The sequence below is a fragment of the Erythrolamprus reginae genome, chromosome 3, assembly GCF_031021105.1.
Source record: "Erythrolamprus reginae isolate rEryReg1 chromosome 3, rEryReg1.hap1, whole genome shotgun sequence".
Lineage (NCBI taxonomy): Eukaryota > Metazoa > Chordata > Lepidosauria > Squamata > Dipsadidae > Erythrolamprus > Erythrolamprus reginae.
This window is the reverse complement of record NC_091952.1, coordinates 42,171,826-42,194,752: the sequence shown is the minus strand read 5'-3', so window position 1 is coordinate 42,194,752 and position 22,927 is coordinate 42,171,826. Positions and strand designations below refer to the sequence as shown.

General features: G+C 35.9%; 1 protein-coding gene across 4 annotated transcripts in view; it reads right to left on the bottom strand.

Annotated features, from left to right (window-relative positions):
- RBM39 (RNA binding motif protein 39) overlaps positions 1-19,037 on the bottom strand; it is a 29,050-nt gene extending 10,013 nt beyond the window's left edge. Inside the window, exons 1-8 of one of the 4 annotated variants that reach the window (XM_070744919.1) lie at positions 18,533-19,037; positions 14,150-14,212; positions 12,388-12,437; positions 4,511-4,705; positions 4,179-4,244; positions 4,040-4,093; positions 2,483-2,600; positions 544-696 (exon numbers count right to left, since the gene is read on the bottom strand). In XM_070744919.1, the coding sequence (XP_070601020.1) occupies positions 544-696; positions 2,483-2,600; positions 4,040-4,093; positions 4,179-4,244; positions 4,511-4,705; positions 12,388-12,437; positions 14,150-14,200 (687 nt within the window). In that variant the 5' untranslated portion in view covers positions 14,201-14,212; positions 18,533-19,037. Of the gene's footprint in view, positions 1-543; positions 697-2,482; positions 2,601-4,039; positions 4,094-4,178; positions 4,245-4,510; positions 4,706-5,073; positions 11,051-12,387; positions 12,438-14,149; positions 14,213-18,532 lie in introns of those variants that run through there. The other 3 variants (XM_070744920.1, XM_070744923.1, XM_070744922.1) reach the window with 3 other exon arrangements.
- Between the last annotated feature and the right edge of the window lie 3,890 nt (positions 19,038-22,927).

Genomic DNA, 22,927 nt, shown 5'->3' with positions numbered 1-22,927 from the left:
ATCTTTGTCTTTCATATTAAGAAGTTACACAGGGTAGTGTCTACTGCAAAATTAACCTAAACTCAGGATAATATATAATTCCTAGAATTTTCCAGCAACCTTTGAATTCCTTACTTCCTCCAAATAAAAAAAATGCTACTGATCTATTAATGTTGTCTTCAAAATAAGCCAGATCCTCATCTCTTCTAAAGAGATTAGATATCAGCTGTACTTTCATACACATATTTCTCACAAAATCCAGAATGTTAAATCAGATCTACTGAATATAATCAGCCAAGATTGAAAAGGATTAAGAATATCAGTAACATGTTCACCAATTTGCATGTATGGTGTAATCTAGGATCTCACAAACTATTCCTATCAGTAAAAATGGGCAGCTGTGGTTTCAATTAAGGTTTTGAATAATCATGAAAATAATACTGCTAGTAACGTTACCTATATAGAAACAACAAATTAAGCAATATGGTTAACGAGGAATCATTTAGTCTTATCTGGTCAATCCTTATCTATTAGCACTAAGAAAAGAATTCAAGTCAAATTTACCTGGGATGCTTGTACAATAATTGGCACTCCCAATACTCGCTGTCCAGTTAATCCAATGGCCAAAGGAACTGAGCTGACATCAACAAATTCTACATAAGCAATTCCTTTTGAACGTCTTGAATTTCTATCAGATATCATACGTACATCACGGACCTAGAAAAAAAATTGTATTGTTTTATTTGGTTGAAGGCTTTAATGGATTAAATATGTATATACCATTATACATAAAATCAAACCACTGTCTGAAATTTTCATATCTGATACAGGATTACTTAGTTTTCTGAGATTTTAACAACAGACTCAATTCATATAAAAAAACCTTACCTACTTTGCATTGTTTATGCACACCAGGGAGCTTCCAAGAGTACACAACATATACTGTATGCATACAATGGAGATTCATGTCCAAGTAAAATAATAGTGTAAGAGTTACATCATATAAGCTAGATATATGTAAAATCAGTATTCTGATACACAGAAGACTTTGTAATTTTCTCAAGAAGCAGCACTGGCTCCCACCGTTCTGGACAAATTTCGTCCAGTTTCCCACCTTCTCTTTGTAGGGAAGGATTCAGCTAATAAGGGATAGAAGCTTTTAGATAACTTCTGGCAAGAGTAGTATGGAGGTAGCACATCCATTCAAGCTCTTCTTGACCTCTTAGCTGCCTTTGATACCATCAACAATGGTAGCCCTTTGGGGTAGGTTTTGGTGTTGGAAGTTGGTGTTTTATGGAGAGGCTTTGGGAGGCTGGGGGGCAACAGGCTCCAACTGAGCCCTGGTAAAAGAGACTGGCTATTGGTAGGTGGTTCCTCTGTACCTAGGAGTCTGCCATATTTGGGTTTACAAAGGATAGCACTTATCTAGACAAACCCAATACATAATCTGGAAGGTCTTCCTAGACTAGGACTTCTGCTCAAGGAGCAGGTAGCGGTAATATTTAGGGGGACCTTTGCTCAAATTCATGGTTGTATGCTAACTATGCATTTTCCTGGACTGAAATGTTATTATTTCAGTCACTCATGCCCCTACCCACTTCTCAAATAAACAAGTATAATGTGATCTATATGGGGATACTCTTGAAGAGTATTCAGAAGCTGCAACTGGTGCAGAATGAACTGTTTTGAGTGCCCCTAGAATAGCACATGTAAATGAGCTGCACAGAATGCTAGTTTTTCTTATGGGTTCAATTAAAGGTATTAGTTATTACCTTCAAAGTATAGGACCAGAATACCTGAGAAACTGTCTCCTCCTAATTACATCAACCTGTGCCATCAGGTCAAGCAGGGAGGGCATGCCATATGCCCCATTACTCAAGGAGTTTCAACTAATGGAATCTAATAGAAGGACTTCTAAACTGCCGCTCCCATGCCTTGTTTTCACCCTCCATGGCCTTTTGCAGGGACCTCAAAACAGGCTGAAAACAGGCCAAAAAACAAACCCAAAACAAAAACAGGCCAAAAATGGACCATGTGGTCTGTTTCTGGCTAACTGTGCTGCAGGAAGCAGCCACCCCACCTCCCTCCCAACCCCCTCCAGCCATCCGCCCAAAAAAGAGACCTGATCCAGCCCTTGAAAGAAATCCAGTTTGACCCCCCTGCTTTAGGATTCTTCTTCTTTTGCCACCAGTTTCTGCTATTCCTTCTCCTATACATAGATGTAGGATGCAGTCCTGGCTATGGCTGATGTTCCAAGCACTCTTCTGCTGCTTTATTAACCTCCCAATCTTTGAATTTTTAACCTGATTTATCTTCATTTACAAGTTTTAACCCATTTTAACTGTTTTTAAACTATCTTTTCATTCATGTATTAATATGGTTTTATGTTGTTTTAAATTTCCTGTCACTTAGGTAAGATGAATGACGTAAATAAAATAAAATAAAAATCTCGGAATAACCAGGAAGATATTAAAAGAACTGCCAAGAGTTCTTCATATCACACCTTTCCTACAGTAGAAAAAAATTCTTCCAGGTCTCTTGGCCTAATTCTTGCTGCAAGCTGCATGCAGAATACTGTCCGAGCATCCCGTTCCTCTGGAGTAAGATTATCAATAGGCTCTCTGAAAAACAGTAATTATTATTGATATTATTATATCAATATAAACACAGTTAAACAAGCTAGATTTGATTATTACATTATTAAGATCACTTGTATTCACACACAGATAAAGTTAATTAAACATGCTTTTACAAGGGGGTAGGAGTACTTGTGTTCCAAAAGCACACTTCCTTTCAGAATTAGGAAAATCATTTCAGTCTCTACTGGTTTTTCCTTGAGCAATATATTTCCTGAGTGTAACTATCTCCCTTGTATTTTTACATGGACTATATTGCAAATGAAGTTAAAAGGGCAGAAATTTCCTGGACATCTTCCTATTTTAGCTTCACTTGAATGCTTTTAACTCTTGCAATGGAACATGGCGATAGCCATGCTAAGCTCTCATGCCCTCTCACTTGCCTCTGGAATAGCCCTTTCTTGGAAGTTTGACTTGCCCTGATCCTGCCATCTTAAGACTCTGAACTCCTAGCTTTCCCCAGATATTAGTTTAGGAAACTATGTTCTCTCTGTGGAAATATATTAACATGCTACTTAATTAGCTCATTTTGCTTTCATTGAATTGGATATGCTTTAAACTTATACACTGCTAAGTTGACATGAGTGACCTATAAATTTAATAAATAAATATTCAACATGCAAAATGTGCATATACAAAGACAGAATATTGAATAAGGAACTGGATATAACAAGAAATTTTGGCTATCTTTAACCCAAACACCTATGACTTAGGAATGCCTGCAGTTTCAGTGGATACATACTCTAAGTATCAGCACCTCACCTATTTACAGCATTATAAAAATATTTTTAACTTCAATGTACTTTAATTAATCTCCTATTCTCAGAAAAGTTTTCTAACTTGCTTTCCCAAATACAGTGATCCCTCGTTTTTCGCGGGGGATACATTCCAAGACCACCTGTGAAAAACGAATTTCCATGAAGAAGAGAAAAGATATTTTTTAATGTATTTAACGAGTATTTGGACTTTTAAAACCCACTCTTTGCATTAAACAGTCCTTCTATAATGTTTCTCATCTGGAACTACATGTGATATCCTACCAGTTTCTTTAATAGAGTTCAGTAGTACTGTAGAAGAATTTTATGAATTTTTAATGGATTTAAAATTTTTAATGGATTTAAGCTCCCTTTGAAAACCCGTGAAGTGACGAATCCGCGAAAGGTGAACCGCGAAGTAGCGAGGGATTATTGTATACACATATATGCACGTTAGCAACGCCAGTCCAGAGTAATTCCACTGCCAATTATCTCTACACTCAGACAGTATGTTTTCTAGCACAATCTTTAAAAATAAAAATCTACATACATTTCAAGACCAACCAATCACAAAGAACAGAATTTCTTAATAATAAATCAGTGTAGAATATAGATATCTAGGGACACTCAATATTTTATTTCAACATTAATCAAGATTCAAATCCATACCTTACAGGGCTCTTGTCTTTTCTGAAAGGACTTTTGCTCCTAGATCGACGTCTGCTATAAAAAAAATGTATGGAATTATGAAGGGAATAAATATGAATATAAACCATTAAATCCATCATTAAAGAAAGTAATACGAAACCTCATTTTCATGCTGTGTGGCAAGCCAATTTTTCCTCTCATGGCAGTATTGAACTTAGGACCAGAACTAGGATTAAAGAAGAAAGCAAGGTTATGTACAGCCTTTACCATTCTATTTGACACTTACCATTAAGAGATATATTCTTATTTGTATCATACTCATTACACTGAATGGTTGTGAAATAAAACTGTCACACTGTTGGAATTAGACTGTAACTGACATTTCTAGAATTCTGAAGCTAAACGTTTTACTATTTATTTACTCTTAAAGAAACCTAAAACAAAAATTTCAATGTTTGGAGGTAATCTAATTAACCAATATTTGTTACATACTAGGGGCTTCTGTAACGGCCTCTGAATCGACGTTCTCTGCTTCTTGAACGGCTGCGTCTCCGTTCTTTACTTCTACTCCGTTTTCTTTCTCGACTCTTGCTTTTCTTTCTTTCACGTTCACGGCTTCGTTTGCGCTCCTTGCTTCGGCTTCTCTTCCTATCATGACTACGACTTCTGCTCTTGCTTTTTTTCCTCCTGAACAGGAGAGATTTAAAAAAAAAACAGTTATGTTTTCAAAGAGGAAAAACTTTACTAACATTCGGCCATATGAAATAAGATTGCGTGACTTAAAAATATTTGTCAATTTTGAAGAAACATTACACAACATTTTAATATTGTGTGGGAAACATTACACAATATAATAGCAATCAATTATACAACTACTTGTAAATCTCACAATTAAGAAACATATTTAAGATTAAAAGCAAAGCTATTTAGGTGAAAAATGTATTTCAAACCAAGTGAATAAATTGCTGCTTTAATCTTTACATTTCTATTTCCTTACTAGAAAGTTTTCTCAGTCACAAAAGACAGTTTTAAAAATTGCAAATAATTATACCTACCAAGTTCCTTTCTAGGAAATTCAGCTTCATAACTGTATCTGCATTGTTCATTTAATGACACTGGTTTTTCATTCTACTGCCTGTGTATTGTTAGATATGTTCCAAATGGCCACTGGAGCCAGTGGCTTGGATCCAAAGGGGCCCTTCCACTAGAGGAAAGCCTCTTCCACACACAGAAGGGCTGTTTCCAACCTAGCAGAAGAGCATTATGTGAGAAATGTGAACCAAAATTGAGGTAAGTTATTTGATTTATATAAATTACTTTAGATCTCCTTACACCCACAAATTTATTCAATAGCTTAGCCTCATATTCCGTGTCTTCACATTAGAAATACCTTCCCATATATTGACTTTAATGGACTGGGAAATTTTTTCCAAGAATAATTAAACAAACACCACTAATGTTTCTTTGGTTCATAATTATCTAGATCCAAATCGGGTTTTTTAACTCCTACTGTTAAGTATGTGTTATATAAATTCATCATTTTACTAATAAATATTGGTTAATTAATTACCTACAAACACCGCTAAATTTAACTTTATGAATACAAACTTCAATATGAATACAAATTGTATATTTTATAAACACCTCAATGGAGATGACAGAGAGATACTAGTAACAGTTTCCCTTCAGAAGTTGTGGCTGCTCCATCGCTGGAGGCTTTTAAGAGGAGACTGGGCAGCCATTTGTCTGGAATTTATAGGTGTGCTGCTTGTGCAAGAGAAAGGGTTGGACTAGAAGACCTCCAAGGTTTCTTCCAACTGTGTTATGTGTTAAAACCAATTTTTAAAAATAATTCCTACAAGTCTGACCAAGATGCAAAATAGCCGAATTCTTAGATCTCTAAATACTAATGTAATTTAATAGTTCCTATAATCTAAATATTCTGTTTTCAATAGTACAGAGATTCCAGTGAATACAAAAATACATTTCCAATTCCAATATATACAGCAGGCAAAATTAAAAATTAACTAGAAGTTAATACAACTGTGACAGGTTCAACCATACAGCTGGGATCTAAGTCTCAATAACAAAGTCAGTTTTCAAAGTTTTGAACACTCAGCAAAATCAGGGCGAGTCTAATCTCTGATGCAGTGGTTGGCAATTAATTTTTCCCAAAGGTCCACATAAAACAATTGGACTCTTTTGGAGGGCCAAAACAATAGAAACATAGAAACATAGAAGACTGACGGCAGGAAAAGACCTCATGGTCCATCTAGTCTGCCCTTATACTATTTCCTGTATTTTAGGATATATGTTTATCCCAGGGATGTTTAAATTCAGTTACTGTGGATTTACCAACCACGTCTGCTGGAGGTTTGTTCAAGCATCTACTACTCTTTCAGTAAAATATTTTCTCATGTTACTTCTAATCTTTCCCCCAACTAACCTCAGATTATGCCCCCTTGTTCTTGTGTTCACTTTCCTATTAAAAACACTTCTCTCCTGAACCTTATTTAACCCTTTAACACATTTAGGCTGAACAATAAACTGAATTTAATTCTGCTGGAGGCCTCCACATGTTGATGGAGGAGGGAGTGCAGAACTTTGCCTCACCTTAGCTGCTGCTCTTCTGCCATAGAGGCAGAAGAGTTCTTTCTCTTACCAACTGACTAAAGGAGCACACTTGGCCTATTTTCCTGCCCGCTGCTATGTGCCTGTTTACAATTTATTTTCTAAATAACAACTGATGCAACTGGACAGGGGCAGCCAAAGGGCTGGTTGTGGCCTGAGGGTCATAAAATGCCCAGATCTGCTCTGAGGGGGAATAACATTCTCTCCTGGGAGATCAGAAGAGTAAATACAAGAGTGAAGAACCACTCTCACAAGTAACCCAGTTGCAAGCCTTTATGGGTAACTACCAGAACCTTCAATTGAAGCCAGTGGCATACTAGCAATCAATGCAGGCTTGCAGAGCACATGCTGAATAAGAAACCCCTTTAATTGCCCAGGCTGCTGTATTTTGCATCAGCTGAACCTTCCAAATGCTCTTCAAGGGCAGCCCCATTTAAAATTCTTTGCAGTAGTCCATTTTGGGGTTGACCAAGACATGAGGGACTGTGAATAGAGATTCCTGGCTGAGGAATGTATGTCAAATGGTGCATAACAGCTATGCAAAGGTTCTCTTAGCCATAGCTGTCACCTTTTCTTTGCGCTGGAAGAAGACTGCCAATTATCCATAGGTTTCGCCTGAAGAAGCACAATTCCATCCAGAACAAAAGATGCAGTCTCCCAAACTAGCAGGGGGAACAAAACTGAGACCCACTCTATCTTCCTAAGTCTGAGGTGAAGCTGTTTTTTCCCATCCAGGTAAAATACGGTTTGGCCAAATAAATTGTGTATTCTGTTCTGGGCCAAATAATTTAGAACAAAAGTCCAAATAGAAAAAAGCACTTCATCTTACTTTAGTGCTTTAAAACAGGAGCCCCCAATCTCCAGGGAGTCCATGGACCAACATCAGTCCATGACATGCCAGAAACCAAGTCTACACAAACAAGCAAAACTCCATCCATAGGATGTGGGCAGCACATAAAACCACGCTCCCTCCGGGTCGCAGAAAAAACTCTCTCCAAGAAACGAGTGCCTGGTGCCCTAAGGATTGGGGACCACTGGTTTAAAATGTTTATACAAGTACTCCAAAATTTACAAGAGTTCATTTAGTGACAGTTCAAAGATGGCCATGAAAATAGTGAATTGTGACTTTTCACACTTATGACCGTTGTGACATCCCCATGGTCACATGATCAAAATTCACATGATTGGTAACTGGTTCATATTTTTGGTTTATTATTAATTAATTAGATTTGTATGCCGCCCCTCTCCATAGACTCGGGATACTTGCAGTGTCCTGAGGTCATGTGATGATCTTTTGTAACTTTCTAACAAGCAAAGTGCAGAAAGTGCAGTTAAGTGAAGATAACCGTGTTGCTAACTTAAGAACAGCAATGATTTACTTAACTGTGGCTAAAAAGATGTAAAAAAACCCCTCACTTTATGTTTAACAACATAAATTTTACGCTCGTGTGGTCATAAGTCAAGGACAACCTGTACTAAATTTCTAAACAATTATTGACAAATACATAAATCTAATGTGCTAAGCATTTCACAAAATCTTTTACACATAAAATATTCAACCCCATGAAAAAGCTTCTAACACAAGACATGGAGAACCGAAATCCCATGCGGGGATGTCCCTAAAGCACCCTCTGATTGATTAAAACTAACAGCAATGTTTTTGAACATTGGTGAAATGGATATATCACAATTTAAAAACTAAAAATCATGAAAATACTGTACAAGATCCATGATGACTACATATTGTCATAGGCTCATAGTTACTCTGATCTTCAACTATTTTCAAAAATTATATAGTTCCAAACTTTGAGGCTTATTACGCTCCGCAAGCTGCATTAGTTACCAATTAGTCTCCAATCACAATTCACGGCTTAGGACCAGACTATCCTGCCACATACCTCCCAGAGACCAATAAGATCGCACAGGGTTGGCCTTCTCCAGGTCTCCTCAATTAAGCAATGCAGGTTGGTGGGGTCGAGGGGGAGGGCCTTCTCTGTGGCCTCCCTGGCTCTATGGAACCAATTCTCTCCCCCACCCCAACCCCCGGTCCACACTGCTCCCACCCTACTGGCTGCGAAGACCTGGCATTGCCAGCAGACCTGGGGCCCATGAACTTTACATCTGTCATGGCCAAATTGCATTCAATGGTATGCCTATGTGTTGATTGGATTTGTTTTGAGTTGTGGGTTTTTTAACTGGGGTTATTGTTTTAAAAATTTATATTTGACTTCTTTTTTATTGTAATTTGTATTTTTGTATTGTTGTAAGCTGCCCTGAGTCCTTCTGGATTGGACAGCATAGAAGTTGAATAAAATAAATTTTAAAAATATTATATTTGGAATTGAGATTTATAAGCACTACTGCAGATGCAATGGAAAGAGTACTCAACCACAAACCCATAGTTAAATGATGATAAAGCACCAATTTGTATTAATCTATTACTTCATGTAGTCTGTGCAGGATCCATAAGTACTCTAAGAACCTTGATTTACAATCACAAGTACTGGAACCACCAACCAATGGATTAAATTCAACATTACCAGACAATTCAACATAAAAAGTTTAAGACAAAATTTCCTTTAAAAAGAGTATTAAAAGTATGAGGAAGAAAGTTAAACTTTTATTGACCATTGGAAATATACTACAGAATTGCTGGAACTGGAATTATTATTGTTTATCCCTTGAATAGAAAACTAATGGGAGCTCCTAAGAACAAAATACAAAAACAACCATTTTACTTAATTTATTTTCAAAAATCAAAAGAAAAAGTCATTATGTTTATATACTAAAATATGATAGGGTTAAATCCATTAAGACTTTTTAACATCGAAAGTGTGGAACAAAAGGCCTTAAGAAAGCAAACACATTATAAAACTTTTTTTAAACTATTGTAATAGTGCAATGCTTCCCAATTATTTTCTGTTACGCTCCCCCAGGAAGAAGTAAACATTTCACCACCACCATCCCAATTCTCCGCCAGGACGATTGTTTGCAATATTTGGAATGTTTTCACTGAAGATTTTTCACAAACACACTTGTAATGTGTTTAGGTGACCCCTTAATTTATTTTGTTTCATGCTGTTTACTGCCAACATTTTTAGACACAATAAACATATTGGTCTTTCCTCATCTCCCACCGTAGTTACAGTGAAGCCAAGCACTACATACGCTTGTCGTATTTCCTCGTCTTAGCTTTTGGGAGACTTACATTTGTCTCATTAACTACATCTCTCTCCCTTTTTCTTTTCATCCCTGTTTAATATTTTTTCCATGGTGTCTTTTAAGGATTTGTTATCTGTACTGCATATCTCCTGCTCTGTGCTGTGTACTACTGTTCGGGGCAAAAAAACTCTCCTCCCTGCAGCAAAAAACCTCATATTCACCAAGGTCATGTGCCCTCCTGGGCATTGCTCTGAGCCCCCCCCCCCCCCCGGGGGGCCTGCCCTACTATTTGAGAAGCACTGTTAGTGGGAGTTAAAGTAACATTTTGAAGGTAACATTTAACTTCAGCTCAGTACTGTTATGATCTAATTATACAACTAATGGAACAGAAATATCAATAGTTTATTAATTTAATGGCCTGCATGTCCAAAAATGGCAAGGGAATACCAATAGTCCTCACCTTACAAGCATTCAGTTAATCACTCAAAGTTGCAACGGCAATGAAAAAATTGATTTATGACAGTTTTTCATGCATGTGACTATTGCAGAATCCTCATTTTAAGGTGAAAAAAATTTGGATGCTTGGCAACTGGTTCTTATCTATGATACCTTTTGCAACTTTCCAACAACTAAAGTCAATGGGGAAGCCAGATTCACTTAACAACTGTGTTACCAATTTAACAACTGGAGTGATTCATTTAAAAACAGTGGCAAGTAAAGTAATAAAATGGGGCAAAACTCACTTAATAAAACAGAAAATTTGGCTCAATTGTGGTCTTGTTGAGGACTATCCACATAATCCAAATATGGTTTAGACCAGGAGTGTGAAACTCAAGGGCTGTGGCTGGACCTAGCCTGCAAGGTTGCTCAAAGGTGGCCCGCACGGCTGGCCTGAAAATATCAAAGCACCATATCCCAGTGCCTCTGGAAGCCACGGTGCCTCAGTGTACCATGTACCTCCCCGCACCCCATTTTGGCTGGCAGAGTGCTGCAGGAGCCATCTGTCTGTCTCCTGCCCCCCCCCTTCCCCAGCTCGCAGAGGAGAACTAGAGAACTAGAGAGGAAGAAATCCAGTTTGACACCCCTGGTTTAGACCAGTGTTTCTCAACCTTGCTCATTTCTTCTGCCTGGGAAATTCTAAGAGTTGAAGTCCACTCACCTTCAAGCTGCCAAGCTTGACAATCACTGATATTGACAGAAGAAAATATGTACCCAAATCTGCACATGTTCCCCCTTTTCAAATAAAATTATAGGAATAGAAAATGCTTCCATCTATTAGAAAACAAGTAAAACTAAATAATATTGACTACTCTTCAGATTTTAGGCAGATTTCACAGGACAAGGTCAAATCAGAATTGACATAAATTTGTAACATAAAAGGAAGAAACTTAAAAGGTCAAAGTCTGCCAATGCATTGCCAAATCTTTTTTACAATTAATCACTGTTAATTGTATTTTGTTTTCATATACAGAATAAATTTAATTCAAAGTACGAGTTATATGGAACAGAGGAACCAAGATCAGATTTGTATAGTCTACAAATGTGGCGTAGTAGTAGTTAGATTCTCTGCCAGAAAGTTACTTATTTTTCTGATCTGGGTCCTTGACTTTCCCAGGATACAGGATGAGCAACTAGTGATGCATTAGCAACTTAGTTTAATTTTTTTCATATATTTTTTTTAAAAAAGCTATGTCTAACAAAAAATCCCTGAATAAAGACAGACAAGCTACTGGGATTTGAGTTAATGCTTTCCGTAATAACTTCAACATTATAAAATAGTTTGTGTGTATTTCTCAAAGTTAAGCTAAACTAGCCTACACTGGGAGTAAAACCGTTTCATGATATTTTGAAGAGGTTCTATTATATTCTGAACTTCTACAATTTGAAGTTTAATTTAGCTGGAGATTTGCCTGCTTACAAAAATTTAGTAAATTGCTTCCCTTCTTCTTTAAAGCACAGAAATATTTTTAAAAATAAAATAAAGCAACATTTATTCCAATATGGTTATATGGCCTGCAAGAAAGATATACAATTGAAGGAGCCTAAGGAAAGAGTGGGGTATTAAACTTTCTACTATGAAAGTCAGAAGACCATCATAATTTCAAGTTGTGTTATTAATATAACCCCATTACCTCAAAAAGCAATAAAACTATTACTGTAAAAACTTATGGATACTCAGTTGGTGAATTTCATATGCAAGTGCAAAATGTAAATTTGGACTTTTTCAATGTTCATCTAATCTACATAATTTTGTAATCATTTAAACTATGTAAAATTACATATATGTTTGAGTTAGAGACAATTCAATTAGCTTCATGAAATTGAGACTATGTTGTATTGTAAATGTTTTCTATCCTGAAAAGATGGTTTTCTGTTTTGGAAAGGGGACAAATGCTGGGTAGGATTATATTAAAATGAAAAAAAAAGTATACTTGTTACTTTTTTCCTACTATCTTAACTAATCTGAAAAGTGAATTACAAAAACTGAAGGGAGGTTAGACATCTAAAGTTATCTATAAAAATGTGAATGCTTTATTAAGCAGAAGTACACATTTAAAAAGCCAGCAAATACTTACTTCTTACTTCGCTCTTCATGTCCATTGGCACTGCTCAATTTGTTCTCATCCTAAGCAGGGTTGATAGAAGAACATCATGAGGACGAAGTGGAAACATTTCAAGTGGTCAAAAGGGTAAATGGGGACAGGGATAAGAAAATACAAAACAAAAATTTAATACTAAATTTTACATTCAATAGGGAATGCTACTAATTAAGGTAGACTTTTTAACCACTTTGCTGCTTACATTTAAGCCATACAACTATAAATAGAAAATTAATTTAAAACGATTTAAATTGTACAAACTTTCTTACAATGAAATAAAGCCATCCTGCAGTTTCCAGCACTGAAGTGGTTAAATGATAAAATAAAAACAAGAAATATTAAGTTTAAAAACACATTCATATGCTATAATCCCTTTAGACCAATACCAAGGCTATATTTCTGCCTAAGCCCCAAGTGACCAAGCTAGCAGCCAGCCACTATCGATTTCCTGTGACCGATGCCATTCCTGAGATCTTCGCCCATTTTCGTTGGAGGGTTGGGACTGTAAGAGCTTGATGCCACCTCTGTCACACATCTCGCCCTGAAGCAAACAGGGATTCACACTGCTTTAGTAATGTCGACTCCCAAGTCATTCATCAAAAATCCAACCAGTCCAGCCTAAATATTTCCTATTTCCAAACCTGTTTACATGGAAAATATCCATGTTAAACTAGCATACAATATACTTAGCATTACAATTTATATTCACTTCAAAATTTTACATAAGTACTATTTACATAATACTAAAACATTAACATTTAAAAGGTTACAATACTTTTCCAAATCTCATACCAAAAAGCTGCACTAAATATACTCCAAAATCAACTAACAGTTGCTGTTACATTTATTGTAGTTATCACACCAGTTACACCATGAGTTCAACTGCACATCATTAAGTTTTAAATGTATATATATATAAATTTGTGAAGCCAGTGCTACTGCATGCAGAATTTCATAGTTTTATGAAGATCTGGTGAAATCTATATATATTTGCTCCCTATTTAATTCTGAAGCTAGGTACTCAGAAGCGCAGAAAGGTAAAGATTTCTAAGAAATTATTTGATAAAAGAGTACTCTGTCACAATGAATGTAGTTCGAAATATCTTTCATGTTTACTATGATGTGACCTATTCAGGGATCCAAGAATTTTGGAAAAAACTTTTCACATAACACTTTGATTACTGTCTGGTGCTGCTAAAAGATTAATAACCCATCCTTTAAATAAAAAAAAGCTGTAACTCCACTTGCATTAATAAGCAGACTAAAGATTTGCTTGTCATGAACTTAGGGAAAAAGTTATTCTTGGAACCCTGCTGTTTGCCCAAACCATTGCATTCACCTTCTTGGTCTATCAAAATTGAGGTGGTAGTCTTTAGGAGTGCTTTTGTTCGTTTGTTTTACCTAGGGGGACCACGGTACAGCGATACGTCACTCAATTACTACCTTATGATTGACAGTTCACACTGGAATCAAAGGTGAATTCATGGGAGTAGAGGTGAGATATCGTTAGGCAAGTCTACAAAGAGAGATAGATGGGCATTTATTCATCACGCTGAAGTGAAACTACTGCACAATATAATTACATTAACAGCATTTAGTTACTGGTAAGATACAGGTAATGCATGTCCAATAAGATAAATCATGAGGGCTCCAGGGATGTTAGTTTATAGTTCAGCAGTAGTTTCATGAATAATGCTAAATGAATATTGCTAAATAACTTGCTAGCTTATCTTCTCACCTTCTTAAATGGGGCTTCGAGCATTGCTTCAATATCAATATCATCAGCCATTTTTCAGGACACCTAGAAAAAAAGATAACAAGACTTTAGTCAAGAATCTACTTCTGTATTTGTGATCAATTTAAGATTTAGTGGTACCACATCTCCAAAGAATGTTGCCTTAGAAATATCTACAAAGTACAGCTAAACTGACCTTATCCATGTATTTAGCACTTTTGCCTCAAAAAATGAGTCATTCTTATCTTAGAAAGTATACTGCTCAAAAAAATAAAGGCGAACACTCAAATAACATCCTACATCTGAATAAATGAATTATTCTCATTGAATATTTTATTCTTTACAAAGTTGAATGTGCACAACAGCATGTGAAATTGATTGTCAATCAGTGTTGTTCCTAAGTGGACAGTTTGATTAACTTGGAGTTATATTGTGTTGTTTAAGTGTTCACTTTATTTTTTGAGCAGTGTACTTCATAAACATGTACTCTACACAACTTTTTTTAATGAAATGAATTTTAAGGAGCCATAACAAGATTAGGGGGGAAATCTAAAAGTAGATTAAGAAAATAAATTGTTTACTCAATGAGATTACCAATTTATTTTTAAAAAAAACATATTATCTTAATCCACTGTTGAATTTCTCTCTGTAGATTTTACAAAATTATTGCTAGATGTAGCTCATATTGCAACTGGTATAGAAAGTCAGCTTCTTTTTTCCATACCAAACATAAAATTTAATCATGGGCAAGCAATGCAAAGGATACAGATCCTAAACAGCCCATAAAATCCTGTACTGAAATTAAGATGATTTTAAAAATCTGATCAAGTTACTATCCTTAACCAGTGGGATTTGTGAAACTATGCTCTTGGAAGTAGAAACAAAATGAATGCTCATTATCACTTTTGGTGAAGTCTAAATGGTCCCTTACTGGAAGAGTCTATTCATCTAACATACTTTCTTGAAATTTATTTCAAATGTAACTACATTGTGATGCTATTGCCTTACCTCCAAGGTGTGGGAGAAACATCCCTATGATGGAAAAAAGCTCATTAGAGCTTCAGATTGGAAGTTCCTCATGAATTTGATGATTTCCTAATTCCCCGAAATCTGCCATGAATCATTGACTCCTCGGGTCAAAAATTCGAAACAGATTAGTCAAGCTATCTTAACCACTTGTATGGAATTAGTATAGATTCTCTAATGCAAACTTGTAATACAGTATAAGCTTCCAAGTTTGTCATAACAACTATGATAAAATATTCAGTGAAATGAAAAGGTTACAAGTGGCAATTATTGTATATAAGGTGAAACCAGAAGAAATTTCCAAGTATGGAAATTGAAATACAGATGTGTATATTATCTTGCTTTTTACTACTACATTTTGAGAAAATAGTGTAAAGACAGAATGTGATGAAATGCATGCTCATTATTGAATTCAGGAAATATGAAAAGGAGATCTGACTTCCGTTACAGCAACAATTATATTTCTATTCAGATCTCCTATATAATACAGTATACCATTTCAAACTATTGTAACACTTTACTATTAACAATTTGTAAAAATTGATATAGCAATTTTTCACCTTTTTCAAAAACTAAAAATACATATTATACATATACCAAAGTGATTAGAAAATCTGCAGTGTTGTGGAGTTATTTGGGATCCAAAGCGAGCCACACGTTTAAAGAAATGTGGTAACACAAAACGTATTCATTGGCATCTCCTAGGAAAATACATGTTTGAGTGACTGTATGGCCATTGTGAGGTCCATAAAAAGGCACAACAAACCCCATGTAAGACACCAGCAAGCCTTCTCATATTTGAAGATTCATATCTACTTTGGACCCAAAAAGCTGCATATGGCTATAAATTTGCTATTTAAATTGAGATGACAAAATTTCTTAGGAAAACCTTCAGTAAATGTAGAATCCAATGTAATTAAAGATATATTAAAGTTGCCTCAGATGATCACCTTCTGTGCCATGATACTCAATTTATAGAACTACTGTGCTCATATATTATCTACCTCTGAAACAAATATCTATTAAAAGATATAACAGCTACTGCTATGTAGAAAGCAGTATCTTCAAAAATCCTGTATTTAAGTATCATCATCCAGAATGTCCCATTAAACATTCATAGCCCTATAGGAAGAGAAAAGAAGCAGTACTATGTAGAAAACATTTCTAAGCATGTTACAGAAATAAAATTAGGGATACACTTTAAATTATGTCCAGCAATTTATTAAATCTGTAGCAAATAATTTTACACTGGCATATTTGATAGTAGAAATTATAATAAAAATATGACTACACAAATCAGTAAGTTGCAACACAACTTATTAAGAATCCAAAGGTCATAAACCTGTTGGAAAACTAGCAAATAAACCTAGCAAATACTCCAGCTCTTGATATTTGGATGAAAATGTAACTTTTGAAGAAAAAATGCTATAAAGTTTTAATATTTGTACAAGCAGCAAATTGTGATCTTATGCTGTATTTTAGGCTGAAATAAAGTACACCTGAAATTAAAAGTATTTTCAACACTGCCCTAAGTAATATGGCAAATAAACAGCATGGAACAAGGGGAATGTGACTTTAAACCAATGCTCTAAAATTTATTCTATTTCTCTTTGTTTGAACATATAAAAATTCCAAAAAGGTAATTGGATTTAGCTGCCTTTCGGTATAGTAAAAACAGCACAGCAGAAAATCTAGCAATATTATAAGTAGTATAAGACATCATTAAATACTATGCTCATAGATCAGTGGTTCTCAACCTTTCTAATACCACAACCTCTTAATACAGTTCCTCATGTTGTGGTGACCCCCAACCATAAGTCTTGTGCCAATTCTCCCAACAGAGATTTAAGCTGATTAGCAGGAAGGTCAGAGGCTGTAAATGCCTGATTGGTCCCATTGTAAAAATATGTTCCAATAGAAATTTGTCTTTTCCCATGGTCTTAGGTCCTGACCCCCAGGTTGAGAACAACTGTCATAAAGAACAATATCATTTATCCAGTACTGTATCAATCCAATGTCTTTTTTTACAGAGTTATCATTTCTATATTATAATTTTATAAGTTCTATGTGCAAGTATTATAAATTAAACACTTTAATTATGTTTTTGAAAATTAAAAAATGATCTAATCCAAACAGATCAATTAAAATATCCCCAGCAATATAACTAAAATTATCCAAGTAAACAGGAATATTAAAACATACAGATTTAGTCTGGTAACAAAGAAATCACAACTGATAGTATTCGCTTAAAAGTCTCTCTTTAATATAAATTATATTTAATATAAATTTGTATTTATACAAATTACGACATATTACAGAATGTTATACACTGTAGCTTTTGTACTATAAACAAAATTATATAGATAATGCATTTCAGAAGCAATATCTAGTTCAAGAGATCATAACCCACCCTAAGATTTAGCACAGTAATCTACAATTCACACAAGCAAATTCAGGTATAATTCTCTAAAGAGACCTTCACACCCAGGCTGCAACAAACCACTGTTGAAACTTTTGTGTATTTCAAAACTGCTTTGTGACTTAGCAAGCCTGGGTTAACTACAAATTAAGATCAGATATTTTAAAGATGGGTTGTTGTTTTTACTAAACAGTGTCTAAGTTGCATGAGTAAAATGTTTTCAAATTGTCAAGCAAAAAAAAAATGCGTGCATTTTACTTATTTAAAAATATCTACAAAGAATTACACATTTTTGGGAAACGTGTACGGATTTAACCTCTGCAGATATATACCGTAGAAAGTTCGTTTCCCCACCACCACCTGAACATCTTCGGTCCTATTCAAAAAATAATAATTATCACAGTAGTAAACAGACTTTCTACTCTCCTTCCGGTAGTTACTACGACGGCTCTTTACTAAGCGCCCTTATTCTCTCGGGTCATCAGCCTTTCGTTAATACTGTACACAACAGCACACACTGCGAGGTTTTAAGGCCCTTCCCGCGAGAATATCTAAAGCAATAAAGAAATAGTTAAGAATCTTGTGGCGAAATATATCCCGATCATAATCACGAGACTTCTCAGGGAAAGCTCCACTCCGCGAAACCTTCCGCGCGAAAATAAAAACACCATTTCCAAAACTAAACCTACCATTCGACTTCCCTCGTTTTTTTCCCGCCACCCCCGGACACCACGTAGAGGCCTGTATACCGCCGCCCCCCCTTACGGAGCTGGGACTTCCAGTCCGGCTGACCAGGCCAGAATTAAACCAGAGACAAAAAGAAATGGGTCCGCCACCGAGGCGGCCTAGCGCAAACACCCTTAAGCCTCGCAAAATCCGCGCTGCCATTTCCCCAAAATAATTTCTTAAAAGAGAACCGTCAAAAATATGGAAGCCATTACCTGCGTTGCCGGCCTCTCGCTTCTGGCTCAGGTGTTTCTGAGGCGGAGGGATACTGCCACGGCCGTCGTTCGCTTGCTCCGGCTCCGGATACGCGTGACGAGAGGGGCGCTGGCCCTTAAAACGAAAAAATTACCTCAGCAACAGGAGCAGGCAGAAAAAAAGCTACACTAAGGATGACCTGGAAAAATCAGTACGAGCAAAGCCAAGGGAGCTCCGCAACAAGAACACACGGGCTCCGCTTTCGCAAAGGCGACTGCTCCCTGAAATGGCGCCCGCCGCGTCCTGATGCTTTGGAGGAGGATCTGTGTTGCCGCTATGGGGTTACCCAGACCTTGCTGCACGGGCTCTCGCGAGATTTCCCGACAAATCGATTGTGCGTACTCCGAAATTCTCGCGGAGAATGCGTATCTCGCGAGGAAAGGTGTTCGAAGAGAGCAAAGTCAACAGCTCCCAAGAGCGAGACGTCGTTTATCAAACAGCATCTTAAAACAAAAAACAAAAAAACCAGGTCTAGTCCATACGCGGTCAACGTTCTCGCGAGAAGTTGCGCAATTTTCGCGTCATAAAAGAAGGCATAAATATTAGGCTCTACGTAGCGGGTGGAATGGCTTGACTTTACTGATGCCAGTTTCAAAAAACGGTTGAAAAGGTTATACTGTATAGGTGTCTAAATAAGTGAGACATTCATGGAATTGCACATCATTCCATTACCCTTAGGTAAACAAATAGTAGAGTCACAGATAAATATAATTTAAATAAATGGGGAAACTGCATAAAATATTCAATATAAGTTGTGTAGAAACTAGAAAGTTAGCACCCACCTGTGTAGAAAGTTAGCATCCACCCCTCTCCTAGAAAAACGAAATATTCAAGGAAATATTTAAAAGCCAGAATATTATATTTCCCCAGGTGAGAAAAGAAGAAACATGGTTTTAAAGATGAAGGAGAAACATGGTTTTAAACATGAACATGTTACTTGGGAGTCAAGTTTCCAAGTAACATGTTCCCTGAAATAAATTTCAAAGCATCCACTTTCCATTAGAATCTGTTTATTAGGAACACATCAAATTGGCAAGGACTTGATGAAATTCTGACTCTGACTCAGACTTGGAATTACACCCAATAAAAAACAAAAGACAGAACACACACAGTCACAATCACCAATCAATTCCCAAGCCATCAATCCGGTGACTTCAAACTCCCACCTTCCTCCAGCTACATACATCTCTTTTCTCATAGGAAGCAATGCCACCTAGGCATAACATTCCCCCTTTATCTCTATAACCGTCCCCTTAACAGAGAGCAGTGAGCCTGAAGTAATACTAAATTCCTTTACTAGCAAACCTAATACAGTATATAGAGTGCTGGTGAGACCACATTTGGAATACTGTGTTCTGTTCTGGAGATCTCACCTACAAAAAGATATTGACAAAGATGGGCTACAAGAATGATGGAAGGTCTTAAGCATAAAACGTATCAGAAAAGACTTAATGAACTCAATCTGTATAGTCTGGACTCTGGAGGACAGAAGGAAAAGGGGGGACATGATCGAAACATTTAAATATGTTAAAGGGTTAAATAAGGTCCAGGAGGGAAGTGTTTTTAATAGGAAAGTGAACACAAGAACAAGGGGACACAATCTGAAGTTAGTTGGGGGAAAGATCAAAAGCAACATGAGAAAATATTATTTTACTGAAAGAGTAGTAGATCCTTGGAACAAACTTCCAGCAGACGTAGTTGGTAAATCCACAGTAACTGAATTTAAACATGCCTGGGATAAACATATATCCATCCTAAGATAAAATACAGGAAATAGTATAAGGGCAGACTAGATGGATCATGAAGTATTTTTCTGCCGTCAGTCTTCTATGTTTCTATGTTTCTAAAAGCTAAGAAAAAAAATAGACAATAAAAAGTGGCTACACATGTCATTTTCAGGGTCCACAACTGCAGTTCTTTGCCCCCATCAGATATTTGGTTCACATTATGATTGGGGCCAGCCTATCTACAAGACAATTAGACCATCAGCTCCAGGGTGATAGGATTAAGACATGACCTCAGGATATTATAGGATTAGTCCTCTACCCATCTAACAGCAGGGCTCACTGCATTGAGAAATCACCTGGAGACATTACATCAACCCAAGGTTCCATCAAACTTGATACAGACAAATCCACATAGATCCACATGGAAGCCTGACTGAACCAACCAATAGCATAGGAAGCTCAAGGACAAGGCCCAAGAGAGGATATAAATAACCCTCTGTCAGCGTTCCAACTAACATCTAAGTTTAAATCAGAGTCCAAGACAAAGTTCCAATTTATTCTTAGAGCCATCTTGGCACGTCTCTGGGGAAACACAAATTTTATTTCCCCAGTATTTCTACTTCCAGGTTACAGTTAATTCTTCTGTCCCACACCTACAAGTTCATCACATGGACCATTAATCTTCTGCTATGAGGTCCAACATGCCCATCTTCTTCCAACCTGGTGCTGACAAATGATTACCTTGAATCTCTAAAAGAAATGTATTTTGTCTACATCTAACTTCTCCCCTCTTCCCACAGTAAGAAACATTCCAAAAGAACATAGCATAATGTGGAAGGCCAAAACCTCCAAGCATTCTGGCTTTGGCCTGAAACCCTCACTCTCCATCCATGTAGTCAGCTACCCAGAATCATATATGTTTTGTGGTGGTTCTTCACCATTAAACTATTTTCCAATCAGCCTCCATGTTTCCAGTTTTTCTCTCCCCACTTTGAACTGAACTCAGATGGATATTCCTTCCAAAACCTGAATTATCTATACATCAACTTCAGAATTGAACAGGAACAAATTTGGTTTCATGTGGTGGATTAATTTGTTATATTCTATCAAATCATTCTCAACAGCCACATAAATCTTCCACATTATAATCTGTTCCCAAAATTCATTGTTCCATCAGTACACCTATCCTTGCTATAATTACTGTAATCCATACACCATGCTACTGATGGTCTTCCCCCCACCACCCTAGATTTATAAATTACAATATTTCTTTGCCTAATCATATGTTTGTATATTATATTTTGAGACTAGCTGTCCTCAGGTGGTTATATCAATTTCAAGGGGTCATATATGTGTCAAAAAAGTCATCATAGACCAAATTAACAAACCCAATTAGTAATAATTCCTTTTAATAGGTAAGTAAAGAGGAATATGAAGAAATTTAAAAAGAAAATAAATAGAAGGGTAAAAAGAGAAGAGCAAAGAAAAGAAAGACAATAGAAAGAAAAAAATATTTCTCCCTTTCTTTCATATATTTCTTATAGAACCCAATATAGTAATCATACCCTATGGGATTTTATGGTTCAAATATAAACCAATAAAACCCTACAACCTACTCTAATTCATATCACTGTAAACCCAGTGAAATGATAAACTCATCATTTCCTTCTCTATTTATATCACTGTAAACCCAGTGGAATCATCATACCTTACTGTAATTGTATCGCTGCATACCCAGCGGAAACATTGTGCCCTACTCTAATTAGATCACTCTAAGCCCAATGGAATCACCATGCCCTAATCTAAAATAATCACTGTAAACCTAGTGGAATCTTTATGCCCTAATCTGAAAAGATCATAATCCAAATATCTTGCTTAAATTCTGTACGTCCATAAATTCTATAATCAATATTTCACACTATTATTATTTCCTTTTCTTTAAAAAGTAAAAATTATCCAATATAGTCATTGTTATTTTCTATTTCCTTAATTATATATCATAATCCATCCACATATGTAATTTCAATAATCCCTCTTAGCTATAAAATTCATCCTCATTATTATTTTTCCTTTCCCTTCTTCTCCACCACCCCTCTCCTCCAAATATTTAAAACAATAGCAATATTAATAATTCTCAATAAGCATAACCATTTCCTATTTTCAATATTCTACTATTTCATTGTTCCAAAATTTACCCACAAAAATTATTTTACAAATCCAAAGATATCTTGATTAAACATTATTATATATGCAACTCAATTAACATCTTTCAATTTAATTAATTCCACTTCCATCTAACTATTCCTGCCTCCTAGTCTAAATTCATTCTCTTTCCCAATATAATTTCCTTATAGTAAATTCCAATTAAAATTAAAATTCCTCTTTTAAATTGCCTTACACCAATATATCATTTTACATAATATTATTCTTATAAGTTTATAACTTTATCATAGTTTCAATCTTCTTCTTTGATGATACTTCTGCCATCCATGTTTTCCATTTTCATATTCCTTAATCCATATTGCCAAGATGTATCTCTAATCTGTTTCTGATGAAATCATCCAATGTATCCTCAGGCTTTTCAATGATTAATTTGTTCTTTTGCCAATTCATGAAACCATATCTCAA